The sequence below is a fragment of the Erythrolamprus reginae genome, chromosome 7 (genome assembly GCF_031021105.1).
Source record: "Erythrolamprus reginae isolate rEryReg1 chromosome 7, rEryReg1.hap1, whole genome shotgun sequence".
NCBI lineage: Eukaryota > Metazoa > Chordata > Lepidosauria > Squamata > Dipsadidae > Erythrolamprus > Erythrolamprus reginae.
The window spans coordinates 9,727,834-9,740,390 of NC_091956.1; the positions used below are offsets into that span (position 1 = coordinate 9,727,834).

The following is a 12,557-nucleotide window of genomic DNA, read 5'->3' on the forward strand; positions in this document are numbered from 1 at the left end:
TTCAACCACGTCTTCTATTCTCAGCGAAGGTCAGATGACATTCACAGGTTATTTGCAAGGGGAGGGGATGGGTTCAGTATAGAAACATAGAAACATAGAAGTCTGACGGCAGAAAACGACCTCATGGTCCATCTAGTCTGCCCTTGTACTATTTTCTGTATTTTATCTTAGGATGGATATATGTTTATCCCAGGCATGTTTAAATTCAGTTACTGTGGATTTATCTACCACGTCTGCTGGAAGTTTGTTCCAAGGATCTACTACTCTTTCACTAATATAATATTTTCTTATGTTGCTTTTGATCTTTCCCCCAACTAACTTCAGATTGTGTCCCCTTGTTCTTGTGTTCACTTTCCTATTAAAAAACACTTCCCTCCTGGACCTTATTTAACCCTTTAATATATTTAAATGTTTCGATCATGTCCCCCCTTTTCCTTCTGTCCTCCAGACTCTACAGATTGAGTTCATGAAGTCTTTCCTGATACAGTACGTTTTATGCTTAAAACCTTCCACCATTCTTGTAGCCCGTCTTTGGACCCGTTCAATTTTGTCAATATCTTTTTGTAGGTGAGGTCTCCAGAACTGAACACAGTATTCCAAATGTGGTCTCACCAGTGCTCTATATAAGGGGATCACAATCTCCCTCTTCCTGCTTGTTATACCTCTAGCTATGCAGCCAAGCGTCCTACTTGCTTTTCCTATCACCCGACTACACTGCTCACCCATTTTGAGACTGTCAGAACTGAAAGATGTTGAAAGAAATTGCAGGGCGTCATGCATAAGCCATGCCCACAGTGTGGTAGTAAAAAAATTGGTAGCCCTTCACTGGGGACAGCGCACCAGTAATGAAAATTGAGAAGCTTTGCGCCAGAAGCATAATCTCGTGAGGGGATGTGCATGTGCACATGGGCAGAAGCAAAAAAATCACCGAAATTTCATGCTCGCCTCCCCTCATGAGATTTTGCTTCCTGCCCTGATTCCCTGGGAGGAAACAGGGCAGGAAATAGTGGGGAGAAGCCTCTGTGGGGCCTCTCTAGGAATCTCCTGGATTCAGGGCTGGAAAAAGGGCTGGAAAAAGCATCGAGAAGCCTCTGTGGGGCCTCTCTAGGAATCTCCTGGGAGGAAACAGGTCTGGAGAAAGCAGAGAGAAGTCTCCGTGGGGCCTCTCTAGGAATCTCCTGGGAGGAAACAGGGCCAGAAAAGGCGGGGAAAAGCCTTTGTGGGGCCTCTCTAGGAATTTCCTGGGAGGAAACAGGGCCTCCACCCTCCCTGTGGTTTCCCCAATCGCATGCATTATTTGCTTTTTTGATTCCTATGGGGAAAATTGCTTCTTCTTACAAACTTTTCTACTTAAGAACCTGGTCATGGAACAGATTAAGTTCGTAAGTAGAGGTACCATTGTATATATATATATATATATATATATATATATATATATATATATATATATATATATATATATAAGACTGAGACAAGCTGTTTAAGAGCGTAGATTTTATTATTTCACTTGGAGATACAAATCCCCCCCACAAAAAAACCCTGTAAAAATGCAATTTCCAAAATAATTTGGAACAGAACTGTTTCTTGCATAAAAGGAACAGAGCATAATGAATCTCAGCAAGGTATAAATTTATTGAAACTAAAAAAGTAAATTAATTGTCATGTTGTAAAAAAAAGATGTTGAGACTCTAGAAAGAGTGCCGAGAAGAGCAACAAAGAGGATTAGGGGATTGGAGGCTAAAATATATGAAGAACAGTTGCAGGAACTTGGTCTTTCTTTCTTTCTTTCTTTCCCTTCCTTCCTTCCTTCCTTTTTTCTTTCTTTCTTTCCATTCCTTCCTTCCTTCTTTCTTTCTTTCACTTCCTTCCTTCCTTCCTTCTTCCTTTCTTTCTTAATTTCTTTCTTTCTTTCCCTTCCTTCCTTCCTTCTTTCTTTCTTTCTTAATTTCTTTCTTTCTTTCTTTTTCTCTTATTTGATTTATATGCCGCTCCTCTCCGAGGACTCAGGGCAGCTTTTAAATCTGATTAATAAATAGTTTAATAAAAAGAAGAACCAGAGGTGAGCTGATAGCAGTGTTCCATATCTCAGGGGTTGCCCCAAAGAAGAGGGAGTCAAGCTATTCTCCAAAGCACCTGAGGGTAGGGCAAGAAGCAATGGGTGGAAATTAATCAAGGAGAAAAGCAACCTAAAATATGTGCATAGAGGAATAACTATTATCTATATTATTATTGTCCACATTTTTTAAAAAAAAAATTAAACTAAATTAAAATTTGAGTATTGCTTCGGAGACATACACAAAAGACAGACACATAGTAATTTTCTTTAGAGGTTGAGGCAATGTACCATTGGAATGTGATTAATACAGCTAGTTAAAATTGCATTGTTCTAAAAGCCAATCAACCCTAAAGTTACATTAATGAAGATGTTGTTTTTCTGAAATGAAAATGTCACTTAACATAACCAGAAAACAAAATATTTGGGATTTCTATGGCTGAAAATATCTATTGCTGAAAAATAAGGTCAAGTATGAAATGTTTCCAGATGTAAAATAATGCACTTGGGGAAAAGGAATTCTCAATCTGAGTATTGTATTGGCAGTTCTGTGTTAGCAAAAACTTCAGAAGAGAAGGATTTAGGGGTTGTGATTTCTGACAGTCTCAAAATGGGTGAACAGTGCAGTCAGGCGGTAGGGAAACCAAGTAGGATGCTTGGCTGCATAGCTAGAGCTATAACAATCAGGAAGAGGGAGATTATGATCCCGCTATATAGAATGCTGGTGAGACCACATTTGGAATACTGTGTTCAGTTCTGGAGACCTCACCTACAAAAAGAGACAAAATTGAACGGGTCCAAAGACGGGCTACAAGAATGGTGGAAGGTCTTAAGCGTAAAACGTATCAGGAAAGACTTAATGAACTCCATCTGTATAGTCTGGAGGACAGAAGGAAAAGGGGGGACGTGATCGAAACATTTAAATATGTTAAAGGGTTAAATAAAGTCCAGGAGGGAAGTGTTTTTAATAGGAAAGTGAACACAAGAACAAGGGGACACAATCTGAAGTTAGTTGGGGGAAAGATCAAAAGCAACATGAGAAAATATTATTTTACTGAAAGAGTAGTAGATGCTTGGAACAAACTTCCAGCAGACGTGGTTGGTAAATCCACAGTAACTGGATTTAAACATGCCTGGGATAAACACAGATCCATCCTAAGATAAAATACAGAAAATAGTATAAGGGATGGATCATGAGGGTTTTTTTTTCTGCCATCAGTCTTCTATGTTTCTATGTCAATCATATAGCTTTTTCTGTATCTGATTATTTTGAATTTGATCCCTATGGATCAGCATGCAAGAAAAAGACTTGAAAATAGATATTATGTTTTAAAACTGAAGTTTTGAAAAGAAATTGACAAATAATTGGAAGCAAAAAAATTCTTTTTTGATTCATTATCCTAATGGTAACTGTGCAAAACATATCTTTTCCACAAGTAAATACTGCCATCTGGTGAAATGTTCAAGGAAAGAGCCAGAACTTGTTCTGCCGGGCTCTATGGTAGGAGTCTCCCGAAAATTCAAGGGTACAAATTTCAGACACACACACGCTTGAAAGTTTATTTATTTATTATTTAGATTTTTTTATGCCGCCCCTCTCCGCGGACTCAATGTTCTTTATCACAAAAATTCAAAAGAAACAAAGCACCCTTTTTGTATTGCAAAGAGCACTGGTCCCAAAACAACCTGGTAGTCTGTACAATCCCCTTAATCAGTCCTTAAGTACTTAGCTAGCAGCTGTGAAGGAACGTCACAGCCCTCCTTCTTCCACGAAGTGAAACACACACACTTTGCTCTGCTTTGGTTTCAAAGTCGTGAAAAATCAACAAAGTCCGGAAACAGCACGGCACCGTCCTGAAGAACAACGATCAGATAATCTTCCACAACGGCCAAGCCAGCACACTGCTATTTATATCAGCAGCTCTAATTACTGGAGCCCCACCCTAAACACAGGTGGCCTCTCTTATCTCCTGTAATATTTCTTCAATTGGTCTCTTCTATGCATAATTCTGCACATGCATGGGTCTAACACTTCTTCATCCGAATCGACCGAAGATGATGGAGATTGGCTTCCTGGGCTGTGTGCCGAGCCCCGCTCTTCCAAGTCACCCTCACCTTCTTCTTCGTCCGAGGAAACTGCACTACCTGACTCTGTCGGCAATAAAACAGGTCTATGACATGTTTGATGTTTCCCCTGCATCCACCTCCACATTCCTTGGGGCAGGAGCTGGGCCAGAGCCAACCACAACAGAACTGGAATAAATTAAGCCATCCAAAGGTAATAAATATAGCAATCCTAGAACATAAGGTATGAACTTTCAGAGAAAATATTTTATGTATATATGAAGATTATTTTATGTTTTTGCAAATTTCTGCTTCAGACACTCCTTTAATAGAAGAGAAGGTTTTTAGATATAAACCAGCATTCCGACAATGTTAGTCTGTATCCCAAACCACTATGACTATGTGGACATATCGATGGAGTTGTCCTGGCAACCATTTGGAATGGTTTTTACCATTGAAGAAACATCTCCTAGCAAAACCTGCATAGAATTCCACAGGGTAAAACAAAGGATCCACACAAATCCAATAATTATTAAACTTCCCAGCCCAATTCAAACAGGCCTTCAATTTATGGCATTGAATTATATAAACAGATCAAGATGGTATTTAAACAAGTTTTTCCTTCTTCAGAGGATTATTCTATTCTCGTCTTCCAGGTGGGATGGGAACCTTCATCTAACAACAACAGAAACAAAGTTAGAAGGGACCTTGGAGGTCTTCTAGTCCAAGCCCCTGCTTAGGCAGGAAACCCTGATTATCCAACATCTGCTTAAAAACTTCCAGTGTTTGGGGCATTCATAACTTCTGGAGGCAAGCTGTTCCACTGATCAACCGTTCTGACTGTCAGGAAATTTCTCCTTAGTTCTAAATTGCTTCTCTCCTTGTTTAGTTTTCATCCATTGCTTCTTGTTCTACCCTCAGGTGCTTTGGAGAATAGCTTGACTCCTTCTTCTTTGTGGCAACCCCTGAGATATTGGAACACTGATCCAATAATTATTGGATTAATAATTATCTGTAGCATCCAAAGCTCCTACCACCACTATGGAATCTTTTAGCCATAATTCGAAGACCTATTTGATTTGCCCGGGAGGTTTAATCATTATTCATTCTTGGTGGCTTTGGCATTTTTACTTATTTTTTTATATTTTACATGATGTAAATGTTCCCCAAATGTCAAATGATGGTGTCAACTGGTTAAATATTTATTACTTTGAAGGCCAAGTGGCATAAAATTGTTTTGAAATGGTGCTGCTACTGATGAGAAGGACATTCCATGGCAGTTTAAATCAGTTGGGAATATTTAAGAAGGGGGAAAAAAGAGCGATAGAACCAAAGTTTTTCAGTTCTTCATTGTTTCGTATGTTGTTAATGACCAAACGGTTGTCGGAATAATTGGTTATCCCTGATAGCGTCTCGTTGTTCAACTTCAGGCATTTACAATAATTGTTCAACTTCAGGTATTTACAATAATTGTTCAACTTCAGGTATTTATAATAATTGTCTTCCATTTGTCTGAAGAAAGTATTTCTACTTTAACATCCACTGATTTGCATCTTATGGTTGCTTGTTTTTTATTTATCTCTTTCATCTCAAATATTTTGTTTGTTGGGCTGTGCTGTTTATCTTTCTTGATTCTTGTGAATGTATTTTTATATATATTTCTTGATCTTGTCCGAGGACAAAATGTTCTACAGCAGGGATTCTCAGTGAAGCCTAAATTCCTACATAGGGTGCAATCATATTTTATAAGATAACTAATAATTATCACATGATCAGTATCAGGTTATTCTACTAATAAGTTGTTGGGGGGGACATGATTGAAACATTTAAATATGTTAAAGGGTTAAATAAGGTCTAGGAGGGAAGTGTTTCTAATAGCAAAGTGAACACAAGAACAAGGGGACACAATCTGAAGTTAGTTGGGGGAAAGATCAAAAGCAACATGAGAAAATATTATTTTACTGAAAGAGTAGCAGATCCTTGGAACAAACTTCCAGCAGACGTGGTAGATAAATCCACAGTAACTGAATTTAAACATTCCTGGGATAAACATATATCCATCCTAAGATAAAATACAGAAAATAGTATAAGGGCAGACTAGATGGATCATGAGGTCTTTTTCTGCCGTCAGTCTTCTATGTTTCTATGTTGATATTTGTGCTATAAGCTGCTGATAGTATGAAGTTCATGGCAGAAAAAAAAGAATGAAAAAATATATCAAAAATTGACTTTCTGTGGTAGCAACTCAGTAAAAACAACTCAATTAAGACTTTAGGACTGCACTGGGATATAAACCATATTTTCTGGAGTATAAAAGGCACCTTTTTCCTTCCTAAAAGAGGCTGAAAATTCAGGTTTGTCTTATACTGTGAATGTAGCACCCTTTCATTGAAAAAGCAGAAGACATTATTGTAGGGGATTGTGGCAATGTAGGGATGGTGACGTTTGTGGATAAAATCACTCACATTTAATCTGAGTTTGTTTATTTGTTTACTTACTTACTTACTTACTTACTTACTTACTTACTTACTTACTTACTTACTTACTTACTTACTTATATGCCGCCCCTCTCCATAGACTCTGGGCGGCTCACAACAACAATTGAACAATTCATAACAAATCTAATAATTTAAAAATATTGTAAAAACCTCATTATTAATGAGCAGGGGTGGCGCAGCAGGTAGAGTGCTGTACTGCAGGCCACTGAAGCTGACTGTAGATCTGAAGGTCAGCGGTTCAAATCTCATCACTGGCTCAAGGTTGACTCAGCCTTCCATCCTTCCGAGGTGGGTAAAATGAGGACCCAGATTGTGGGGGCAACATGCTGGCTCTGTTAAAAAGTGCTATTGCTAACATGTTGTAAGCCACCCTGAGTCTAAGGAGAAGGGCGGCATAAAAATTGAATAAATAAATAAATTAATTAATTAATCAGACATACATACAAACAAACATACCAAACATAAATTGTATAGGCCCGGGGGAGATATCTCAATTCCCCCATGCCTGGCAGCAAAGGTGGGTTTTAAGGAGTTTACAGAAGGCAAGGAGGGTGGGGGCAGTTCTAATCTCCGGGGAGAACTGGTTCCAGAGAGTTGGGGCCACCTCAGAGAAGGCTCTTCCCCTGGGACCCGCCAAACGACATTGTTTAGTCGACGGGACCCGGAGAAGGCCAACTCTGTGGGACCTAACCAGTCGCTGGGATTCGTGCGGCAGAAGGCGGTCCCGGAGATATTCTGGTCCGGTGCCATGAAGGGCTTTATAGGTCATAACCAACACTTTGAATTGTGACCGGAAACTGATCGACCAACCAATGCAGACTGCGGAGTGTTGGTGTGACAGGGGCATACCTGGGGAAGCCCATGATTGCTCTCGCAGCTGCATTCTGCATGATCTGAAGTTTCCGAACACTTTTCAAAGGTAGCCCCATGTAGAGAGCGTTACAGTAGTCAAATCTCAAGGTGATGAGGGCATGAGTGGCTGTGAGCAGTGACTCTCGGTCCAGTTGAATAGTATTTGGATAGAATCCTAGTATTCCCTTACTGTTTTCCTCATGATTTGGCGCATGGGTTCCTTCAGGGTCATCTCTTCCAGATCCTGCTTTCCATCAGGAGATACCGAAAGTCCTAAATCCATGAGTTGGATGGGAAGATGAAACCAGTCATTCTCATTGGCAGCACTTACATTATATTCCATCATGCATTTGAAAGCCATTGACTGTTATGGAGTTGCATTTCAGATGCATATTCCGGTTTTTTGCTTATTTGAGTTGCAAGTTGTATTTATTACAACTTGCATTACAACTTAAATAAATACAAACTGTATTGTAATTGCAAATTGTATTTATCCCAAGATTTGTAGCCCTTGGATAGGTGCATGATAGCAATAACAATAGCACTTAAACTTATAAACTGCTTCACAATGCTTTTACAGCCCTCTTTAAGCAATTTACAGAATCAGCCTATAGCCCCCAACAATCTGGGTCCTCATTTTGCCCACCTTGGAAGGATGGAAGGCTGAGTCAACCTTGAATGTCTGTATTGAACTCCTGACAGTGAACAGTGAGTTAGCCTGCAATACTGCATTCGGAGCTGCCCCACCACAACTCATTGCTGCAGCCACCATGTGTTACAGCTGTGTTACTGTAAACCTAAAATCTCTGAAGTAGGCATTATACAAATGTTGGTGTAAAGTTGAATAGCATTTGAACATCAGCTATCTTGGCTACATTCTTACATTAGCAGATTTATAATACAAATTTTATTAGAAAGCAGTTGTTTCAAAAGACTAAGTATTTTCTTCCAATATTGACCCACGAATCCCGACTACAGTACTTATATTTTATTTCATTTATGATCTTCATGTAATTTGAGACTGATGTAAATATGGCTGTTTTTAAATCAAATTCTTTTTCCCAGGTTAAGTAGTTTTACGCTGTAGATGTATATTTTAACTCTCAGTTATGCTTATTGAAATTCCCACTAAACTTTTTAAATATTAAAAGAATGTACATGACTCTAAAGTGTGCAATAGGGTTGATATTCCTGGAGGGGTCTGTAATATGGTAAATGATTTAGCTTTACTAGATAAATGGTCAAAGCAATGGAAACTGCAGTTTAATGTTTCCAAATGTAAAATAATGCACTTGGGGAAAAGGAATCCTCAATCTGAGCATTGCATTGGCAGTTCTGTGTTAGCAAAAACTTCAGAAGAGAAGGATTTAGGGGTAGTGATTTCTGACAGTCAAAATGGGTGAGCAGTGTGGTCGGGCAATAGGAAAAGCAAGTAGGATGCTTGGCTGCATAGCTAGAGGTATAACAAGCAGGAAGAGGGAGATTGTGATCCCCTTATATAGAGCGCTGGTGAGACCACATTTTGAATACTGTGTTCAGCTCTGGAGACCTCACCTACAAAAAGATATTGACAAAATTGAACGGGTCCAAAGACGGGCTACAAGAATGGTGGAAGGTCTTAAGCATAAAACGTATCAGGAAAGACTTAATGAACTCAATCTGTATAGTCTGGAGGACAGAAGGAAAAGGGGGGACATGATCAAAACATTTAAATATGTTAAAGGGGTTAAATAAGGTTCAGGAGGGAAGTGTTTTTAATAAGAAAGTGAACACAAGAACAAGGGGACACAATCTGAAGTTAGTTGGGGAAAAGATCAAAAGCAACATGAGAAAATATTATTTCACTGAAAGAGTAGTAGATCCTTGGAACAAACTTCCAGCAGACGTGGTTGGTAAATCCACAATAACTGAATTTAAACATGCCTGGGATAAACATATATCCATCCTAAGATAAAACACAGGAAATAGTATAAGGGCAGACTAGATGGACCATGAGGTCTTTTTCTGCCGTCAGTCTTCTATGTTTCTATGTTTCTATGAGTCCTCAGCACACTTTTCATGAAGCATTTCAACTTAACATCTTAAGACAGGCTGACATTACCTGTTAACAAATCTAATAAAGTGAACTGTTATCCTGGGCAGATGGCTAAACCCAACGATATCGCAATTTCTACACTTCAAGTCCAAGTTGATGATGTGAAATGCGTTATGACTCAGAACATTGAAAAGGTCCTAGAAAGAGAAGAGCGGCTGAGTGAACTTGCTGACCGAAGTGATGATCTTGAAACAGCGGTAATTATTTATTCTAGACCAGTCCTTCTCAAATAGTGGGGCACGCCCAGGGGTGGACAGCAGGCAGGACGGGGTGGAACGCAGTTCCACCGGTGGAAATGAAGATGCGTGCGCAGCTCCAGCTGATCGGCGGCTGTTACCTCCTGGGTTACTGGTCTCGGCTCGGCTCTCCTTTTTCCCCCTGCTGCTGCTGCGTCTGTACTCCTTGCTTTTTTCCTCTTTCCTCCTTCCTGGCCTTGGACGAGCTTCCCTCTCTCCTGCCCGGCTCCCCTCTAGCCTCACACGGCCACCTCCCGGCTGATGTGCAAGCAGAAGGCGTGGGTGGAAGCGGCACTGGCACCATTTATGCTTTCTGCCTAGCTACCCAGCCTGAGGCAGGGGGCGACCCAGGAAGAGCATGGGAAACGCGAAGCAAATTGTCACCCCAGCGAGCGACACTGGTAAGGTTGTAAGTCGAAGACTTAGCAGTTCACTTGAACGATGATGATTGTTCAAGCCACTCCCACCTGGTCACATGGCTAGCAAGCCGCCTCTACCCAGTCACATGACCATTAAGCCACACCCACAAAATAAGCCATACCCACAGTGTGGCAGTAAAAATTTTGGCTGCCCATTACTGGGTATGCCCCCTGGGGGAGGGCGCACAGCGATGCCGGGGAGGGGGGCAAATTCATCACAACCATATAAGGATAGGACCTTGCAAGACACGTCGGATTGGTTTTACAACATTTTAGTCCCTTAAATTGTGGCTAAATTTAACTCACTTAAATTTAAGTAAATAAAACAAACTTATTGAACATAACGTACGCTGCGTTTTTATAGCAGCTTCATCTTACTAAAAGAATCCCATTTTTTAATCATTTTTCCCCCCCGTCTGTTTTCAGGCTCATGGCTTCCAAAAAACCTCTGTCAAGATTTCGAAGAAGATGTGGTGGAAAAATGCTAAAATGATCATAATTATAGCAATAATACTCATCGTCGTTGTCGTTTTCATCGTCCTTATAGCCACAGGAGTTATTCCAATGTAGGGAACTTTTGAACCTACCGAATGTACAAAGCATTGTATATGGAGCACCAATATTTATGTCGAAACCCTATTTTTATACATAAACTGCTTGCTTTCACCTGTTAATAAAGTAGCTCATGCTCCTTCTTCTACTCAGAACAGTACTTTCTTGCAAAATAACAGGTTACCAGATCTAATTAGAATCGTTACCCCCCAAAAAACCTGAAAAAAATTTCTTAGTTCTATTCAAGAAGTAACGTTCCCAATCAGAATTGGAAAGAGGTATTTATTTATTTATTGATTGATTGATTGATTGATTGGATTTGTATGCCGCCCCTCTCCGTGGACTCGGGGCGGCTAACAACAGTGACAAAAAACAGAATGTAAAAATCCAATGCTACAACAGCTAAAAACCCTTGTTATAAAACCAATCATACATACAAACATACCATGCATAAATTGTAGAAGCCTAGGGGGAAAGATAGCAAATACTTCAAAAGAGAAGGATTTAGGGGTAGTGATTCCTGACAGTCTCAAAATGGGTGAACAGTGCAGTCAGGCGGTAGGGAAAGCAAGTAGGATGCTTGGCCGCATAGCTAGAGGTATAACAAGCAGGAAGAGGGAGATTATGATCCCGCTGTATAGAGCGCTGGTGAGACCACATTTGGAATACTGTGTTCTGTTCTGGAGACCTCACCTACAAAAAGATATTGACAAAATGGAACGGGTCCAAAGACGGGCTACAAGAATGGTGGAAGGTCTTAAGCATAAAACGTATCAGGAAAGACTTCATGAACTCAATCTGTATAGTCTGGAGGACAGAAGGAAAAGGGGGGACATGATCGAAACATTTAAATATATTAAAGGGTTAAATAAGGTCCAGGAGGGAAGTGTTTTTAATAGGAAAGTGAACACAAGAACAAGGGGACACAATCTGAAGTTAGTTGGGGGAAAGATCAAAAGCAACATGAGAAAATATTATTTTACTGAAAGAGTAGTAGATGCTTGGAACAAACTTCCAGCAGACGTGGTAGATAAATCCACAGTAACTGAATTTAAACATGCCTGTGATAAACATATCCATCCTAAGATAAAATACAGAAAATAGTATAAGGGCAGACTAGATGGACCATGAGGTCTTTTTCTGCCGTCAGACTTCTATGTTTCTAAGATTATCTTAATTCCCCCATGCCTGACGGCAGAGGTGGGTTTTGAGGAGCTTACAAAAGGCAAGGAGGGTGGGGGCTATTCTAATCTCTGGGGGGAGTTGGTTCCAGAGGGTCGAGGCCGCCACAGAGAAGGCTCATCCCCTGGGCCCCGCCAACCGACATTGTTTAGTTGACGGGAGCCGGAGAAGGCCGACTCTGTGGGACCTAACTGGTCGCTGGGATTCGTGCGGCAGAAGGCGGTCCCTGAGATAATCTGGCCCGGTGCCATGAAGGGCTTTATAGGTCATAACCAACACTTTGAATTGTGACCGGAAACTGATCGGCAACCAATGCAGACTGCGGAGTGCTGGTGTGACATGGGCATATTTAGGGAAGCCCATGATTGCTCTCGCAGCTGCATTCTGCACGATCTGAAGTTTCCGAACACTTTTCAAAGGTAGCCCCATGTAGAGAGCATTACAGTAGTCGTATCTGTCTTCTAGATAGCGTAAACCAGAATGAAGTCCTATTCAGCACAGGTGTCAAAACATGCTGTCTCACGTTGCTGTCGCGTGACGTTTCGTGACTTTCTACCCATTTGTGGCACTAGGGTGGGCGTGGCCTACACCTGTCACATTCTGACC

At 40.5% G+C, this 12,557-nt stretch overlaps 1 protein-coding gene across 1 annotated transcript in view; it reads left to right on the forward strand.

Annotated features, from left to right (window-relative positions):
• Positions 1-10,924, forward strand: part of LOC139170155 (vesicle-associated membrane protein 8-like) — a 55,479-nt gene extending 44,555 nt beyond the window's left edge. The window contains exons 2-3 of the mRNA XM_070756969.1: positions 9,610-9,759; positions 10,644-10,924. Coding sequence (XP_070613070.1) covers positions 9,610-9,759; positions 10,644-10,787 — 294 coding nt within the window. The 3' untranslated portion in view covers positions 10,788-10,924. The remainder of the gene's footprint in view (positions 1-9,609; positions 9,760-10,643) is intronic.
• The last annotated feature ends 1,633 nt before the right edge of the window (positions 10,925-12,557 follow it).